This window comes from Anguilla rostrata, chromosome 14, assembly GCF_018555375.3.
Source record: "Anguilla rostrata isolate EN2019 chromosome 14, ASM1855537v3, whole genome shotgun sequence".
NCBI lineage: Eukaryota > Metazoa > Chordata > Actinopteri > Anguilliformes > Anguillidae > Anguilla > Anguilla rostrata.
Window position 1 is genome coordinate 17,821,673 of NC_057946.1, and position 19,765 is coordinate 17,841,437.

The window sequence follows — 19,765 nt, forward strand, 5'->3', positions numbered from 1 at the left end:
ATCTCCCCTCACAGGCCTTCACCTGAGACTGTTCAGAAGAACAACAGCAGCAACACCGGAGTTATTCTGGATATTTCCGCACTCAAGATGACCGAGGTGGACTCGGAGGTCCCCCCACTTCCGCCTCGGTACCGATTTCGCGATTTACTGCTTGGGGACCAGTCCTTCCAAAACGACGACAGGTATTGTGTTATTGAAGCGTACAGAACTGTTTGACTTGCTGCAGCCCCGTGGTGGCGATACTGGAGCTGTCCACGATGTAGTTCTGAATTGTGTGAAAATGAAAGAAACCAAGGAGCTCGGTGCTAGGTTGTAGAGCGCCAAACTGCCGGATATAAAGTAGCCTACTCTATGAATGTGTTGAATATTTAGCCTTACTTGGGTTTGCTTCGGAGATAGGAACCTGTGCTTGGTATGTTGCTGTATTGTTGTACTGACTCAACGTTTTCGGTTGATTTTCACTTTATAGTTTAGTTTCACAGTGGTGGAATTTGTCAAATCAATATAAAATAGAAATTAAAAGTGTAATCAAGAAATCTTATATTTGCAAGACTATACGCAGCTTACTGCTTGAAATATTAATGGAAGGTAAAATACTCTGGGTAAAGTATTGAGAAACTCTGTCTGTATTGACATTGACATTTTATTCAACGTAATTTACATTTGAGAACCAGATAATGCTGTAAAAAATAATCAATCTTTCTTACACATTAAGTGAAAACACATTCAGTAGACATATGTTTATCTAGGTTTATTCAGTGTTGTTAAATCGTGAAAATCTAATTTCCATTTTAAGTTAACAGAATAAGAAAGATTCTCAAGAAATCAGACAATCTGTTTTGAAATGCCTTGCTGTTGCAGTCCTACAGTGGTTCCTACCTGCGGTGTTTTGCAGCTTACAATTTGGAGTTCTGTGAAATTACAGTGAGGAAATCGCGCACCGTGTTATTATGACCAGTATGAAGCTTCTTCTTGCCTATCCTATATGTGTTATGTAATTGTTTAATATGTACCTGACAGACAAGGAAAACAATAGAGATGGACAGCAAAACATAAAGTATGGGAATGAGAAAAGCACTGCAAGATAAACAGATCACTAGATCATTTTTTTTTTCAGAGACACCGCAATAGCCAAAGACCCAAGAGGCTTCTTCTCTCCGAAGGCATTAGTGAAAGCAAGGCCAAGAACTATGTAGAAATAAACCCTGCAAACCCTATGTTCAGGGAACAGAGCACGAGCTTTGCCTGTGATATAGAGAAAAGTGTATTGAGCTCTGTGCCACTTCATTTTGTACTGATTAGTGACTCTGTGTAACAGCGATTCATTGCCTCTGCACAAGTCTGTCAGGATTCAGAATTAGCCAACATTAGCCAATTTCCCCTACTGTGAAAGTCGGTGGCATATTTAATTGTAGTCAATTTCCACAGAAATCTTTTGTCTCTCCAGTTTCAGCACTTCTGTGGCGAAGAGGTGTTTTGCATTGGTGGTCATTCTTAAGATCTCTATTGATTTAGATTGTTTATACTAACATTGATAACTCCAACGTGAAAGCAAAGGAGGCAATGGGGTGTGTTGCTACAACCTTCGCTACACCTGCACAGCACAATTATGCAAAATGGCTGAAGGCAATAAAGAATGAGTCCTCAGCATACTGGGAAACTGCTTTTTGACCTCTAAGAGAGTGAGGAACTAAGCAGAGCTGCATTAACCAAAATAACAATCTGAAGGGAGTCTGATCCAGCATGCAGAATTTAGTGGAGCTCATGTACGTGTGCGAATGAGCACGCAAGTATCTGATACAGAAGATTAGGTCTCACCCCCCCCCCCCAGGGCCAGTGCTGAGTATGATTGGTCCCTTGGCTGGGGACCTGGGTCCATAGTTCAGTGAGCTAATTTTATCTCCTGTTGCACTCTCTGGATGATCACTACAGTTTGAAACAAGCAGCCATTAGCATTGCCATTACGCTGTCTCTTTTGCTTGATATGGACTGTGTTGAGTCAGAGCCAACATGTGACTGGTTCTCTTGGGTTCATCTGTTCAGTGACCTAAAAGAAGCTAATTGTGTCTTTTGGCATACCATGTGGACACACAAACACAGTTACAGTACACACAGAGAGGCGTGCAACCTGGGGCCAATTTAAAGGTGCTAATTACCTTGGCAGTATGGCTTTGTATTTAGAGGAAGTAGGAGCGCTTAAAATCAGCGAAGCACTGTGGACCTTCCCAGAATACAACTATCCGTATACTACCCTTTACCCATCAAACTAACCGAAAACAAATGATTCTGCATGAAGGCAACTGAAATTCCATAAGACTGCTGCTGTAGAATACCACGGAATTGTGTTAACTTGAACGCAATTTACAACTGTGACCTAAACTAGACTGACAGCACAGCTCAGTCCACCTTCTGTTCAGTGTCCCTCACAGACCCATCAGGCCAGTGTCACCAGGTCAGGAAGGAGACCGTATAGACCAACCAGGGCAGCGTCATCAGAACAGGAAGTGGCCACTATAGCCTCACCAGAGGAATGTCCTAAGTACAGGAAGTAGCCAGTACAAACCTGCCAGCATAGCAACAGAAAGGACTTTTTTTTCCGTGAGCCTCAGTTTGGTCAGTATTACTCAGTATCCCAGCAGCCCCTTCTCTGGCTCAGCTGGCATGTCTGCGTGGTGGGAGATGCACAGCCTCTCAGACACTTAAGGCAGGAGTGTGGGTGTTTAGAGAGGGAATCTCCACACCGTGCTGTCATTATCTCTGGGGCGGTATTATGGGGGCTGACGCTGGTGAGCTGCGTGGGAGCTGAAGATGAGTTTTCTCACTGATGCCAAGAGCTAAAGACGACTGATAAAATATTTTGTATGTGTTTTTTTTTTTGTTTTGTTTTGTTTTTTTGGTGTCCTTCATGTCTGTTTGTCTCACCATCTTTACTGTGCTTTGTCTACTTTCACCTGTGCAGTGCTGTATTCACTGAAGGATCATTTGAAAGAAAGTGTGTTGATCATGCATTATTAATTCCTGTACTGTAACTGCCGCCAGAGTTTAAACACAGCCCCCTCACAGCGTCTGAAGCTGCTGTGAACAGGGCCATTTGCAGACAAAGTGCTATTCCGACAACAGCTGGGGCAGTGAGTAAAGTGTAAGTGTTATTTGGTCAGGGAAAAAGCGTAAATGACAGATGGGTTCAGATTGAGGACAGCCACAGTGCACGGCATGTGAAAAATGCGGTAAGACATCACCGGGGCTGAGGAAATGCCTTTCACACTCAAGAGTGTGCATGGTGGAGGGTCCAGATGGTAAGTTCTTAATGCAGCATGATTATCAGGGTAAGGTGTGGTATAAAATTATGTGCGTAGTTGTGAGTGAAATAATAGCCCTTCAAGGGTATTCGTAGTAGAATAATCCAAAAAATATCGTATTAATTTCTTGGTGGATGCTCGGAAGTCCTTTACAGAGGCTCAGCCTTAAATTGTTCATTGATTAGTCCTTCAAATCATATTTTTTAAAAAGCAACTATTTCGGTCCGCGAACTGGATAAAAATAGTACTTGTGTGTCTTTGCATTGCTTTGGGGTCAGTAGCCACATGCGTTATGCTGAGCCTAATTAAATCACACATCCCCTGGTACAGGCATCAGCACATTTCACCTGCAGAGGTTGCCCGTTCTTCCAAGTGATGTCATATAAAATGTTTCCTTTCCTCCTTGCATCATGTTCTTTAGGGCATTCTTCTGGAAAAAGATGAGTGAGGAAGCCTCCTCTATTTCACTCGGGGGTTCCCATTTTTCAGCTTTAAGGCTATTTGTGGCCAGCGCAAAAGAAAGGAATGTGCCCCCTGTTGGGAGAGAGGAGGAAAGCCCTTGCGCTAAACCTCCTTTTCCCTTACTTGTCATGAGGTCTGCCCATGTGATTGTGTGTCTTACGTAATGTTGACCTTTGAAAGGTTTTTTATATTGTATAGAAATGTCGAAGATGTTAAGGCTTTAAAAGCGTGAGAAGCCATTTTATCACACTACTCTGTAACCCTGATCTGCTCTTACCAATGTTCACCTCCAATCATGGTGCAGAAGAAATTCTCTTCTTGCTTCCTCGCACTTAAGCACTTGGCCATGTTCATTGTGTCTTGCAGGAGCACAAAAAACTTTTCAATTGTTGAAAAAACAATAGGTGCTTTTCATGTATAAAACAGCTGCCTTGCTCAATAATACTAAGGTTCTGTATGCCTGTGGCTTTGTACGTAAATGTCTACCTATTCAAATCATTACCACCTACCATTTTTAAAATGAATGCAAGTTCAAACGACCCTTTGCTACTGTGGGAGCTGTGACTCAGTCACATTTGATAGCTGTTGAGGACACTTCAGATGAGCAGGGTGATTGTGAATGGTGGAGGGTGGCACCAGATCATTCCAAAGAACTTCTCACAAGGGGCCACTTACCAGGCAGGACCAGGCTAGGATGCTCCAGAAAGATGTATCAGACAGAGGTGTAATTTATCATTGTTCACCACACGGGCATAACAAGTTGCGTGGGCGAGTGGGACAAGTGGTCTGGATGCCTGCACAGGTCAGTGTTTCTGCTTGGACCCTGCGCCTGTTGCAGTCTTTGGATTAATCACCAGGCGCGTGGGTGGGTGGAAATGAACCCACGTGGAGAATATGTCCTGTGCACCACAATTACTGTTCTCTGCCAGACAAGGTACACAGAAGGGGATTAAAAACTGTACCCTCTCTGACAGGAGCTGGAAATCCATTTCCCCAGAGTATGGGGTACACCTTTTTGGCACAGCACAAGTTATCATAAATGAAAACTAGCCATGAAAAACATTCATAATTCTAAATAAATAAATAATAAAAACACATTTCCAAGAAACTAAAACAAAATTGAAATGCAGGAATGGAAAATACCAACTATAATAACCTTGTCCACTGCCTCCTCACATATGCTAGGGGTTATACAGTATGTGTGTTTACATTTTGAGATTTGAAAAAATTCAACATTTTTAGCGGTAATACTGTATATGTAATGTAGAAAGGGACAAAAGTTCTATGGTCCACCTCAGAGAATGTGACTCTCTGTGGGTCTATTCTCATGGGAATGATCTTGGTCATCTAACCTTAGCTTCATGTAACTCCCAGATGGCCAGTCACTCTGCAGTTGAATACTCTGGCTCTGTGCTGCGGATTATGGGAGTTCACAGCGCTGGTTCCCTGGCTATCAGACTTTTAATGAAGCTGCTTTCATGAAAGAATGAGTTTAAGGGCCCAAGAGTACATTTTAAATTTATCCAAAGAACAAGCTTGAAACTATTTCCCTGTGAAAATTCAGCAAGTGCAAGAAAACAAACCAAATAGATTTCTTTCTCTTTTTGGATGTACTTACCATGTGTCAGATGGATGACCTTTAGAAGACATTCTATGAATGTTTTATATGTCCAACCAAGAAGATTCCCTGGGTTTTATTCTTTCACAGAAGTACATTTGCACCATAGCACTCTCTTGTAAGCAGTGAGGTGATGGATGCTGTTCATAGTCTTTGATACGACTTGGGAGACTGAGCCTGCAGCAGTCCTGAGAGAGAAGGAAGTGAAAAGTTTCTGAAACGGATGAGGGGAGTGCTGCGGATGATGGGGAGAGGTGATAAGGAAGATCACTGCATGGCTCTGAGCCGTGGAGATGGAAAAGGAGGGGCTGTCTGTGTGGGGATGTAGAAAGGAAAGGCTCCGCAAGCGTAAAGGCACTTCAGTTCAATATGGAACACGATGTTTCCCCTTCAGGTCTTATGCTTGATAGAAAGCTCAGTATGCAAATAATGTGTACATTACCTAACTGCTCCATTTCGGGTCAGTTGGGGGATGATGGCTGCAGGTTCTGCAGAATGGCAATGCAACCTTCAAACATCCCCTGTGACAACACAGGAGCAGCATTAGAACACAGCACACATTCTTTAAAAAACTATTTTATATATTGTGATGTTATGATGAGCGGAGTTATAAAATGGTTTTTTGTAATCTTATGTTTAATAATTGTTTTGCTTTAATCCCATTTTCCTTGATGGCCCTGTAAGAACCTTGTGTTTGCTACTGACTTGATGCGTATTGCATTTGCTCAATATTTAAAAACCAATTCATTGTAAATTCTCCATTGTACCCATTTTAGTGACATAATCACCCTTGGCTCCCAGTCCCTTCTGACTAACCTAATACTATGGTAATTTCATGTTCAGTGATTAAATAAAGCACACATTTTTGCTCTCATTCGAATTTAACACCCAGTTCCAATCAAAATTCAGCATTGGACCAATTCCATAAGAATGAAAATGAATCATTTTCTTTTTTTTCCTGTTCATATCATAGTGCATGACCTGTATTGTTTATTTTATGCAGCCTTTTTTGCACATAATTATCAAGTGTCAAACGACGAAGGTTTTTGCATAAAGCGTAGTTAAAGCTCAGGATGTAGATGTTTTATGTGACACTGTCTGGTGCAGGTTTTTTGCTCTCATACGTAAAAGGTACAGAATCACCATGCCCTTTGTCCTGCTGTGGTTGTCATTTTTCAGTGTACCGGGCATGGAGTGGGTGGAGCTGTCTAGTGTAATGAAATCTGATATATTATCGAGAATCCTCCAGCATTGTCCCCTTGCTCTGTTGTTGCTTATCGCTCAGACACTGCCTGTTATGTCCTCCCTTGTTCTGCACTGCAAATAAACACATGCAGACACACACAAACACACACATGCACAGACATACACAGACAGACACACATACACACAGACACACACACACACGCACGCACGCGCACACAATATATACCACTGGTGAAGATTCAATAATTAAAACCTTTGTGTTTTCTGTCACTCCCTCTCCCTGTCTTGTAGCCGCTGGTTTCATAATAATTTGCTCCTACTGATTGGTGTCCCAGAATGGTGATTTGCTTTGTTACAGGGACCAACCAATAAATCCACTGATCCCTGAACAGCTGCGCTGCTATAATTTACATCTCATCCTTGTACAGGCAAAAAGGATTGTGGGAAATCAGTGGTTTACTAGCTTCTTGAGTTTCTCAACATTTAATCGTTTCAGAATTGCCAAGGCCTAATCTGTTTCATTTCATAATGTTACTCTACAGGGAAAATCAATAGCCCCCACCTTCATGACACTGCTTGTTTAAGTGGAACTCAAAGGTTTTACCCTACTATAACAACAAGTATATCAATTTTTACTCTATCAGTCTATCAATTTTCCCATTTGATTACACTATTTTTTGGCAGTTAGAATTTTTCATTGTGTTCCCCTGACGTCTGGAGGTTATATTAACAGGTCTTTCTGTACCACCAAAACATGAAATAATTATTCATAAATATTGATTTTCAGTCAGACATTTATTTATTTAATTAGATTATTTGCCTATGCTTTCAGTAGCAGGAGTGTGAATTACAGCAGTGTAGATCTTACAGTTTGTTACATTATGGTGATAATTAGTGCTTTTCAGTAATTTTTCTGAGATGAAATCTCAGATTAGGTTTAAATACAGTACTGTGGTGGTATCAAAAAACTCTGAATTCTGAATAGCTGAACTGAACTATACCGCCTTTTTTCTGCATCATTATCAAGTGCCAATGAAAAATGTTTTTGTCTGAAGGATGTAGATGTTTTATGTGGTGCTGTCTGATGCAGGTATTTTTCTCTCATACATAGGCTATACAGTGCAGTATCACGATGCCCTTTGTCCTCCCGTGGGGATTTAGTCAGTGTACAGGGCTCTGAGTGAGTAGAACTGGCATAATGGAATTTCATATCACTACACTGTTTTAATCATACTGATTTTTGTGCATTAGTGACTGTGGCCCTGCCGTGTCTGAGTGGTCCTGTTCTGTGGATCAGAATCATTCTGCTCCGTGTAGTCATTTTGCGTGAGCATGTATTGGCCTGATCAGATGGCAGTGCGATGCCCAGGGGTACTCTGCCTTGCTGTAGCTCCTTCTGATGCTGCCTCATTATTGTAGCCCTTGGTTCCCATCTGCTGCTGATGGACAGGAAGTGATGCGTGAGCGGCAATTACCAAAGAGAATGTCACGGGTCTCATCAGTGCTGCAAGTGTGTGTTTTGATGCAGGGAATCTAGGAGAGATCCGAGAGATGTGTCGCTGTGTTTCTCTGCCTTTGCCAGCTCCAGGAAGTCTTTGCTATTGTTGCTGGGAGGGAATGTTATGCTTTATGACTTCACTGGGATTCAGCAAATACATGGATTTACTTGGTTTGCTGCAGGCATCTCCAGCTCAAACCCTAGAGAGCCATAGTGTCTGCTGGCTTTTGCTGTCTTTCACACTTCAAGGGGTTAATTCAAGTCACTGGGTGGTGAAAGGGTCCACACCTAAATTAATGATTACAAGTAAACAACAAAAACTTGCAAGCACTGTGGCCCCACTCTGAGATTCCTTGCTTATAGGCTGTTTTCACCAAAAAATAATTTTGTTGTTTTGTCTAAATGTACTGTACATTTTAAACTTGTCACTCTCAAATCAGTGATTGATTTCAACATTGCTGCCTACAGAATTTTATTTTATTTTTGCGTGGGTGAGCTTATTTTTTTGTCCTTTCAGCAAATATATGAGTGACATTTACTGAATTCCTATACAGAAAATATGAATTTTGTATTGTGTTATATGTAAATTTCAGGTTTGAAAGCAGGGTGAATTGCCAAGTTGTTTTTGCTTTCAGTGCTGCAGTTGGAGAATTGGCACAGGAGAGCCCCCTACTGGGAATATATATTATCTACTCAAAGGGAAACCTCATTTCCTGGGGCATTTTGAAATTAATTTAGATTTAGTGTATATTTTTGACTGACACTTTATTAATATTTTAGATATTCACTTGGTGGTTTTAAAATGGCAGTGATTAGGCATTCAAGGAGATATGTAGTCTAAAGCAAGACAATACATTTTGTGTGACTCTAACACAGCTTTCACAGTAAAATTATGCATCCAGAGGTTTTATGTATGTCTGTTACCTGATGATTCTCAAAAAAGGTATTCAATATTATTTTACATTTAATATTAGTTTCCTATTGGGCATGCAACCTACGATTGCTGTGCTCAAAGAAATAAGTACCAGCATGATATAAAAATTTCAATGTTGGATTGTGAATAAACTTAATCTGTTCATTACGTTATTGTACAATCTGTTTTGGAGTTATGCCAAGCATATTTTCTTGCTTTAGGTAAAAAAAAAACCCCAAATGCCCTTTAACTGCCAGTGTTAAACCAGCTGTCTTCAAAATATTCTCTAAGTATCTTTAATAGATTTTGCTGAACAGAAAAATAGTTTGTGCCAAGAAAAAATAAAAAAAAGAGAAAAAACATGCACTAAAATTAAAATAATAACAACAAAAACCCTAGAAAAAGCCTGTGAAATACATTGGGCTGAAATACAACTGCACTTCCTACTGCAGCCACATGGAGTCTCTGTGCCCCTGTTTGGCAGCTCCTGTCTCTCCATCTGTAAGGGACACAGCTCCAAAAACGACCATGCACCGGAATTTTCTCCTTAAGTTTACTGGGTTTTAAACATGCTAGAATCTGCCTGGATATTGTATAATGAGCAGCACTCTGTCATTATAAATCTCTTGAATCCCTCAAGATTATTCTAGACTGTGATACCATTTTAGCACTTTACAGAATTAGCCATGGCAAGTAAGTGGGTCTACTCTAAGATCCAGCAGGTTGGGATTATTCACATTTGGCTCCGTGTCTCACTTTGTAATTTCCCTATGACATTTGACTACTGAGGTCAACTCTGCTTACCGGGTACCATTTTATTGGTAGAAAGTGCTGCTAATCAAATGAAAAGCAAAACTAAATAGATACAATCACAATTAAAATAGGCTGACACGGTGCCGAATGATGGAAATTTTAAGTGAGCTGTTTGGCACATTTTGCCACAGTCGTAAGCAGAGGTGAGGAGCAAAGCTTCAGATGAGGGACACACATCAGTTTGAGTTTATTTCTGGTCGCAGCAATGTTGCTGTGGCAACAGGCAGCGAGCTCACACAGAGACAGAAGACACAGGCAGAGAATAGACGATAGCACAAAGTTCAGAGACTCACGGCTGACTTACTCTGACTCTTCATGGAGCGTAACAATCAGCTGTTTGGAGGAGTGTAGCAGTACTGATTGCATTGAGTTTGATCGGTTGGCTCATGTTATTTCTGGGCAATTTCTGTAACAGCTGGCATTCAGCTATTATATAACACAATATATCACTATATATATGTCAGACCTATCACGATGGTTTGCATAATATTCAAAATATGTCATGACGTACTGTAGGCATGACATGAATAATCATGACACTTTCATAAGGCAAATGACAGTCTCTAAAGTCTCCACATTTGATAGGCAAACTGTCAGTTTGCCTGTCAAATTAGATGGAATATTAATGTGTAAAAACCAGACTAAGGCACGTCGCAGTGTTCACTGTACTGTACTTATGTATGAACAATGTGATTTTTGTCATTTTTCCCCCTTTTTGTAAACACATGGTTACGTCTGCCACCTGTGGAATGCACTGCACCAGAATGAATCTAATTCAAAGGTCTGCAGTACTGAACACTCAAGACATGTGAGTGAAGACACACACACATTTTCAATGTACTGCAGTGTATTGCCTTTCTGGAAGGACTGGCTTGCCTAGCAATGTAATGGGAAGAAATCAGACAATGTTTAGTCAGCACAAGCAATAGGGAATAAGTAAAATATTAGAACAATATATATGCAAAGGGACACAAGTTAGGCAGTCAAATAACACACAACCGCTGTTCAAAAAATCAGGGATGCAATAATAAAAATAAACCATGAACATCAATAAGAAAGTACTTGGACAAAAAGTGTGGCCAACATAGAGATCAAAAGGATAGCTTACCTGGTAAATGAAGGTTCATGAAACAGTCCCACTCTTGTCCATAGATAATAACTGGTGGATAACTTCCTTTAAGAACAGATGTGCAGTGAGACAAGGTACCTGAGGACAGGTCCAGCTTGTTAATCTTGGCAAATGTCCTTGCAAAATAAGGATCATATGTCCCTGATATTAGTTTCACTATTTCTGACATAACATCAGCCAAGTTTAATGGTTTCAGCTCTGTGCCATTTGGTCAAAGAGACAGACTAGGGGTCTGACCAGTACTGCTTTCTGAATTTTGATTGTCTTGCTTCTGCAAGGTTTTGTCCCACTACCTTTCGTTCCAGTCCCACAGGTGTTTGTCGTGCTTCCGCCCACAATCCTTCAGTGTTATAATTATCCCTACAGTGATATTTATGTAGGAATAGTTAGAGTTTTTCTGGATGAAACATAGCTCATTTCTTTCATTTTAACAAAATAATATACCAATCATTCCTGCCTCTCGCCCAGTGCGTGCTGGGATAGGCTCCAGCACCCACTGCGACCCTGTCCAGGATAAGTGGTGGGACTGCTTTGATCTGCACTTCAGTGCATTTGTCAGGAAACGTATTGTATTTTGTTCCTTGCTGCAGTATCAACAACTTTGCAAAACATCTTCTTTTAATTAACCATGCTTATTGGCACTCTCTATGTTATTAGCACTTATTTCATAAGTGTCTGCCATCATTCACTGTAAGGAGCCATTAACCGATGTTGCATGAGTGGCATAATAGACACAGGAAAGTACAGAAGTAGTGTAATTCTCTTATTCCAGTGTCCTGATTGGTTGCTATGTATATAAGTGTCAATTGGCTGCAGTACAGAAGCAGGAGTGATCTTACCCAAGATTAGAGCCTTGCTTAGAGTGCCTGTGATTTAGCAGGCATTTTATAATTATTAATAATTATCTGACAGAAAGTCAACCATTATATAATCATTATTATTTTTTATTTTCATCTCACAACTGTCTTGTTGGCCACCGCTCCCATCTGCAGTGCAATAAATTTGTCCCAAGCTACAAGAAACTCTGCCAGGTCCTCTGGGACTCCTGTGCAGGACTCAAAGGTAGCTGCACCCTGTTGTATATTTACTTTGTCTGACACATTCTAATTGTCAGATGAGGTTCTCTTTTAAAAAAAAAAACTAAATCAGTTAGTTTTAATCAACGAACACTCAGTTTAAAGTTAAAATGAACTAGAAACTGGATATTTACTTATCTACGCCATGTTCCTGCAACCCAAAATATCTCCCTGCACAATCTACCTGATGCTGAACCAACAATACTAATCTGAACATTACTTTGCAAAATAAAAAAACATATTCAACCTAATTAATTATGCAACATTTTCCCTGCATGGTATAGAACTTCGTGTGACTCTTACCATTCAATACCATATCCAATGAAGCAGCCCAATATTTTTCAAAGGCATCAGTTGTAAAGCGCTTTGGATAAAAGCGCTATATAAATGAAGTCCATTTACCATTTACCAAATGCTATAGGTCTATATGATACATGCTTTTTTCTATGAAAAAAAAAAAAAAATATATATATATATATATATATTCCCATAATACTGCAATTTTGGATATCATTGCTCTTGGTTGCTGGTCATTCCTTGGCATGCCTGATGTATGGTGGCAAAAAACGAAAACTTCTGCAGTAGTAGTCATATTGCTTCATTAGGCACGTTTCACCAAATTACTGCCTATTCAATTCATTATGTGCTTTGAGCCTATATTGCCATTGGCTTCAGCGTTCATTTGTTAGGTTATGTATTTTATTTTGCAGTACCACACTGATGCACGGTCACTAGCTTTAATGCAATGAATCTTTGGTTGTTACATATTTTGCTACAAGTTTATTTTAGTGCGTGGAAGCTCATTCTCTGGCTAGCAGGAAGCAGCAGTGTCTGCTTTGCAGCGGGAGACGCATTTTGGAAATGCCCAGTCAAATAAGAAAATGTGAATACTGCAGTCTGAAAATCACTATGCACACTCACTGCACATACCAGTGCGAAGACCACATAATTTGAACGTAATTTCATGCTTCGTGCATTATTTATTTTCTTGTATAATTGGTCAGTTTATTTTCCAACACGTGAAGAACAGGAGACCATACCAGACACGTGCTTATGCAAATGAAATTGTGCAGCATAAAAAAATCTGGTCAGAAAGCCCACTGCGTAATAGAAAATAAATGCAATTACAAGCAAACCATTTTCATTGCTGTCTCTTTAGCAACAGATCGTGGATATGTTTATGACATACAGTCGTGATTGTTAATGGACATATTTGTAATTGGGATCGCGAAGAATGTGCAAAGCAGGGACAAGGCATGGGTTGATACCTCCATCAACGTCACCGCCGTATGCTGGAAAGCAATGTGTTATACACTTCTCAGTATAATGAAGAATGCAGGCAAGGAAGGCGTTTGTGTATCAGGACTGTTCCATTGCCGGTATCGTGAAGGGATGCGCGATATGTGAAGAAGAGGAGAGGGAGAAAGAACGGCTAGCAGCGGCTTAGTGTATGTGTTGTGTTGCGGCGTATTGTGAACTCTTAACGAGCGCGCACTGACAGCAAAAGAGACTGATTCCGCTGATAACTTCAAGTCAGTGGGATGGCTGGAGCAAAACTGACACCATCGCCCTCCGAAATAGACCCAGACGTCATGAAGACAGTGACACAAAGGGCTTCAGAGCCGACCTGGGCTAATCCGGCGATGCCCACCTGGAGATTGGAGTCTTTCGGGAGCGATGCTGGGCAAAGGTATCGCGGTCCGCATAGTGCTGCATGACACTGGTTTTCAATCAAAGCCGCAGCATCCTCCGAGATGGTTTTGCAACAGCATTGATAGTCACCGCCGCAATTGACAGAAATGGTGGATTGCTAGATTCTCTATTTATTTTACCGATTTGAACTTTATAATACTGACAGAGAACACATGTATTATACTGTTGCTCGGCACAAAAATCACTACATATGGCGATAAATATATATATCTTCCTCAAAAGTGATATTATTGAAAACCATAATTTTCATCAAATCAATAAATGTATGGCGAGTATCTAAATTGAAATTGATCATTTGTCTAGAGAGGGATTCCTTTACATAACTAAAGCATTGGAAGCCTACAAGTAACATTGAGCGCTGAATGCGCGCACACCGTGTCAAGAGCTACAGCACCACCGCATACAAGCGCACACGTGGTGTAAAAGATTGTTGCAGGGAGGTGAGACTTGGATGTAGCGACCCCAGTACCTGGCATATTTGCTAGTTATTTCAGCTTGATTCATTAAACCTGTGGTCGTGTATACACGTTATGTAATAAGGAGGATTCTGCTTCTTTATGCATGATTAGACAATTCATAAACATTTTCGGTCATTTTTTTATTTTTTTATTTAGTAGTTAAAGCCGACTTAAATTATGTAACCATGCACTGCTAATAATTCCAAAATAATGTTTGCCGCTTGCGCGTTTTCTTACTGAATCACTGTGTCAATGATGTCCATGTCAAGTACAGTATTTCTTCAACATGCCATTGTTTTCAGTTCTACTTGATTAACTTTGTTCTGCAATACAATGTGGAGGTAAATTTAAGGTAACTAGGGCTCGCCGCAAGATATAAATTAAAAATAAAAAACATTGCGTGACATATGGGTGATTCCCTGATGATATTGCAAGGGGTATTTAGTGAGATTGGAAGGGGAATTTCTTTTTTGCATCATCTTCACGAACTCCCACACATTTACATTTCTTAATTCATTTTGTGAATGCTAGTTTGTCCTATCATTTAGCCCCAAACCATTCATTCTTGATTTTTATAAATTAAAGACAGGTATTGTAGATAGTAACACCCTGCAACTGTATTAATTTGTAAACAAGGTCCTTAGACAATAGGTTTATAAAATATCTAATCTGAACAAATTATTTTTTATAGATAGCTTGCTAGCTATGTCTAAACAACATTTTATCTAACCTGTCATGTTGACCAAATCTGTCCCTCAGAATGTGGACTCTATATATTTCAATTTAACATTAGCTAGTCCGCAAGAAATATGAATCACATCACTGGGATGATAAAGCAATATAAAATATAACTGTTTTGTATTTGAGGATAAGTTTCCTGAGAGAATGGTCAGTGTGATGGCACTATATAGGCCAGTATATCAGAGGAGCTTGTCATTCTTGATCCGCCATGCAATCTTGGATTAATTGAATGGTACATACTGTTTGAAATGTAAGTCATATAATCAGTGTTGCATCAAAATGCACTTGAAATATTATAGGTGGTTTCATATTGGCCACGTCAAAAGACCTGACATTATAATACATTATTTCAATATGTACTTTCTTTTATGTATACTGTAAGCATTATAACAGAATGCTTACATGAAATTTCCACAAAAAATTAGTAATGTGACAGAAGTTTGTCACCACAATTTCTGAAATAAAAAAACTTCTATTTTATTTATGAACAGTTTATTTAAAAATTTCCTTTGAAAACTGATTTGATTCATATTTATTAAGTTTTTTAAAAGTATTTTCCATAAATAATGCTGTAATGTGAGCTCAAATAAGAAAGAAAAAATAAACAAAAGCAGTTTTAAAGAAAGAAAGCCTCTTTCTTCATAAAGTGATGCAGCCCAGTTGGTGTACCCAATATTATTTACAGCATGTATTTACTGCAACCATACCATGCATTTCCCTTCACAAGATATCAAGGAGCATAGTTATTGGTTAGAGAAATATATGTGTCAGGTGGAAGGGAAAGTAATATCGTCAGCCATAACAGAATAATTAGGATGGAATAATTACGTAGCTGCAAAATTACGATGATGAACGGTTTTCATTAAGTAAAGATATGAGAGTGGGAATATCATTTATGATTATTGCTATGCCCGGAATGCAAAGAAAGCCACTTTGGTGAAGAAAAAAAAAAAAAAAACCCAGAAAGAATAATCATAGATAACTGAGAAATGTTGCTTGAGTCTGAAGAGCTGAGAGCAAATTTATTGACTAAATGGTCTTGGTCATGGCCATTAAACTACACTTAGAGCAGCTATTGAAGCATGCACGCTGCATGTCTGAGACATTAATGTGCTGTAATGCAGGTTACTCCGGGATGTGTATGTGTCAAGAAAACACTCAAATTACCTGTGGTTGTGACAATGGCATTCAAATGAAATAGAAGTTTAAGAGCTTTACTTTGTTGTCCTCTGGGATTTGAGGTTTTTCTTCACAGATCAGCCCAATGGAAGTTGTCACTTTGCAGGACAGACCAGGGAAACATTAAGGATGTTTTGATGAATAGAGTCAATGATGGAAGTTGATCAGTCTGCCTGTTAGGGTCGTGTCTGCCACAGTTTGTAAGGTGTAGGTAAATCAATGGACTGGCCATTTGCCACAGAGCGATACACTGTATTAGCGAAGTGATTCGAATGTACACCCCTGTTCTGGAAAGAGCAGCTCTGTGGACCCAGTGTCGTTTGGCGGAACCAGATTGCCTGACACAAGCTAGCTGTGGGCAAGCCTTTGTTTGCTGCGTACCTGTGGAAATAGCAGTTACAGTAAGTAGGATAGAGTGCAAGTGCACATGTGGACTCCGTCATAATTTTCATATGTCAGAATGGATTTAACTTTAACTAACATTGTCATTTATTCTCCCAAGGGCTTAGCAATAGCAGGGCAATAATAACACTCAAAGTATCACATAAAAGATTAGCCATACATTTTAAACAGGATTGCATCTCATTATTTGCACAGCTTTCCACATTTTTGCTTAATCCTGGAAAACTAGATCAGTAATGCAGGCATTACTGATTGGAATGCTGCATTCAAATTAGTCCTTATTTAGTTTTCTTCTGAGTAAAAACTTTACAGTGAATATACTGTATTCACCCTCATTGTAAAAGATTATTTAACTCTTGGGGCAATTCAGTCATTGATCTACATCACTAACAGCAAACCAAGTGCTGTAAACTTGTCTAGACCAATGTTTGCAAAAAATAATTGAAAAGTAAATCAATAAGTGAATAAATAATTAAATATTTCATAGCATGTCATATATTTAGTCTAAGTGTACATACTGTTTCAACCCACTAAATATTTAATTGTAATAAAAATAAAACAGTATGTATTATTTTTTCATGTGCTATGTCTATTCCCCTTTGAAGCATAGAATCCACCCCATCGCTTCTCCACATAACCCCCACTACACAAGCCTGCTAAAATGACAATGAGGAAACGTCTGCTTGTTTAACTGCAGAGGCTGGAGCATTATCTCCTTCCATTATTTGGTTAAAATTCTGTTCATTCCTTTCAGTCCAGATCAAATATTGCCCACAGGAGCTCTGCCTTGCTGCTGCTTGTCTGAAAGTTGACAGAAATCCCAACAGGACACAGTGCTGAATGTATGGCTGCCCTTCACAGGACCGTGGATTCCACAAAATTCATATATTGCTTAAAACCGATATGTTGTTCTTACATAGCTTCACTGTAGTTAAAGCAGACAATTACAATTTACAATACCTTATAATCAGCTTATAACATACCTGTCTACGCTTTAGGCATTAAGGTGTAGACATATTCTAATTAGAATGATATCCGTATGTACAGTATTAGACATAGTCACTAAAAGCAATTATAGATACATGTAATTATAAATACATGTAACTTATAATGCTCTATATCAATACTGAAATGGCCACTGGTGTATTATAATGTATTACAAAGTATTTTAATGGCCATTGGAGTAATACATTAGAAATGTTTTAAACAATGCACTTTAGAGCATTTATAATGCATTGTCATCATTATGATAGACTGCAATAAGATTATAAGCCACTGAAATGGATTTTTAATTAGGATTACTCTATGGCTTATGAATGTATTGATAATACATTACATACAGATGTGGGCTTCATGGAGATTGTTAAGTGAGCGTTAACTACTTTTTTCTTGTTGTTGAAACTGATTCCCCCATTACTTTTTATATGACTTTTTGAAGGTGTGAGGAAGATGGTGAGAGCACTTTTGCTCAGTACCTATAGTTAATTTCCAAAAGATATGACCTGTGTTCAGGGTGCATGTCAGCACTGTGCCTAACTTAGACGAGTGACTGACAAACATGCTGTCAACAACTGCAGTCAATGTAAAAGCCTCAGCTAACAACTGTGCACATGACCACAAGATAAACACAGTGCAGGTCAACATCCATGCAAATGAGCAGATTGAAAAATAGACCACCACAGATCTGTTTCCTTATTTAAAATTTTGCATTATTTTGCATCCAATCACAATTTAGCCTCCATACAATATCAACCTCACTGCGTGAAAGATCCCATCTCAACCTGTCCAATTGCAATTTGCTTCAGTTTTGTACTTTATACATTTTGGCTCCAATCAGCCTCCATAAAAAAACACATTTTAGCAATTGTATAAATAAATAAATATTAAACTGCACTGAGCTGCATTTTCAGCACAATGAGTTTTCAAGCATTTCAGTGATTAACTTGTGTTGTTAATTCCCGCTCTGCCTTCCCTTCTACATGTTGATTCTAGTGACAAGGGATTACCTATCACCAGAGAATTCTGGCCTGAGCATTGCACTCTCATTAATTGCTGCTTGGAATGTTGGTGATTTAAAAAATATAGGCCTGTTCTTCCTGTGTTAATTGTCAGTTGCTCTGGGTAAGAGCATCAGCTAAATTCCTAAAATGTAAAATGTAAATGTAATGTTAAGTTTATGCTTCTGAACCCTTTTTCTGAAGCGGTTTTGTGCAACAATGTTTCATTTCTGTTTGAGGATGCCTCTGGTGATAGGAGAGCTCAATGCACTCTGTGTTAAAATCCCCCTTATGATGTCTGGCTTTCAGCTGGTCGCCTTAAACTACTGTCATTGCTCTTCTACAATGCTGCGCTCTATAGGGAAAGCCCATCTCCTGACACTGAACAATTAGCTTTGTTTTAATTGTTGCACACAATTATAATCATGATCAGTCTCAACGTGAGGACATGTTCTATCATTCCATTCACTCTTTTTGAAATAAAACTCACTGCATGAGGCAGTTTGCCTTTTAGTCATCAACCTACTCTGTTTTCAATATGCCTCTTTGATTCACTGGCATCTGAGGTCCTTACTTGCCAAACTCAGGGCTTATTCGTGCATACGCCACCAGCTCCCACACATGTGTGATGAGCCCAACACTATACTAAGTGTGACAGTGATATCAGATGGGCTGTGACGTGAGTCAGAGGTAGCGGCGCTGGGTTCTTGGCAAAGCCATGCACTGCTGCTGGTGGCCCTTGATTTATGGATGAGTTCTGCCGGGCTCTCGGCTGCCAGTAGCCTTGGGTGATTGGTGCCGCTGCTTCATCGGGAAATGTAGTTGATAAAGACCACATGCATGCAGGTTCCATTGAGCAGCAGCATGCCAGAAACTACAAATCCCACCTTTCCAGCAATTTACTGCAGGAATCTGAGTGGTGTGAGAGCAGCCTTCAAACCAGAACATTAAGTAAATGAGAGGATCCTAAGAAGCAGACGGAAGGTTTCTGCTCTGTTGATATGTAAGTTTCACTGAATTGATTTGCAATGACGGCTGCATTCCTTTTTCACGATTTCTCTGCTGGTTTCTGATACAACTGTGCTGCGATTCGTGACAGATGGTTACCAAGTGCATGCTGGGCATGTGCATATAGGCAAGTTGATTTGTTCATGCATCAAACGTCTTTTCTGTCTCATGTTGACAGTGCAGGAATAAAAATACATCTTGAGGGTGAATATTAATCATGCATGATAAATGAAATCCTTCTCAGAGGAGATAA

At 39.5% G+C, this 19,765-nt stretch overlaps 1 protein-coding gene across 17 annotated transcripts in view; it reads left to right on the forward strand.

Annotated features, from left to right (window-relative positions):
* Positions 1-19,765, forward strand: part of kcnt1a (potassium sodium-activated channel subfamily T member 1a) — a 77,435-nt gene that overhangs the window by 8,964 nt on the left and 48,706 nt on the right. For 13 of the 17 annotated variants that reach the window (XM_064309637.1, XM_064309638.1, XM_064309645.1 and 10 more), the window contains one exon: positions 15-182. In XM_064309637.1, the coding sequence (XP_064165707.1) occupies positions 15-182 (168 nt within the window). Of the gene's footprint in view, positions 1-14; positions 183-13,124; positions 13,705-19,407; positions 19,508-19,765 lie in introns of those variants that run through there. The other 4 variants (XM_064309652.1, XM_064309651.1, XM_064309655.1 and 1 more) reach the window with 4 other exon arrangements.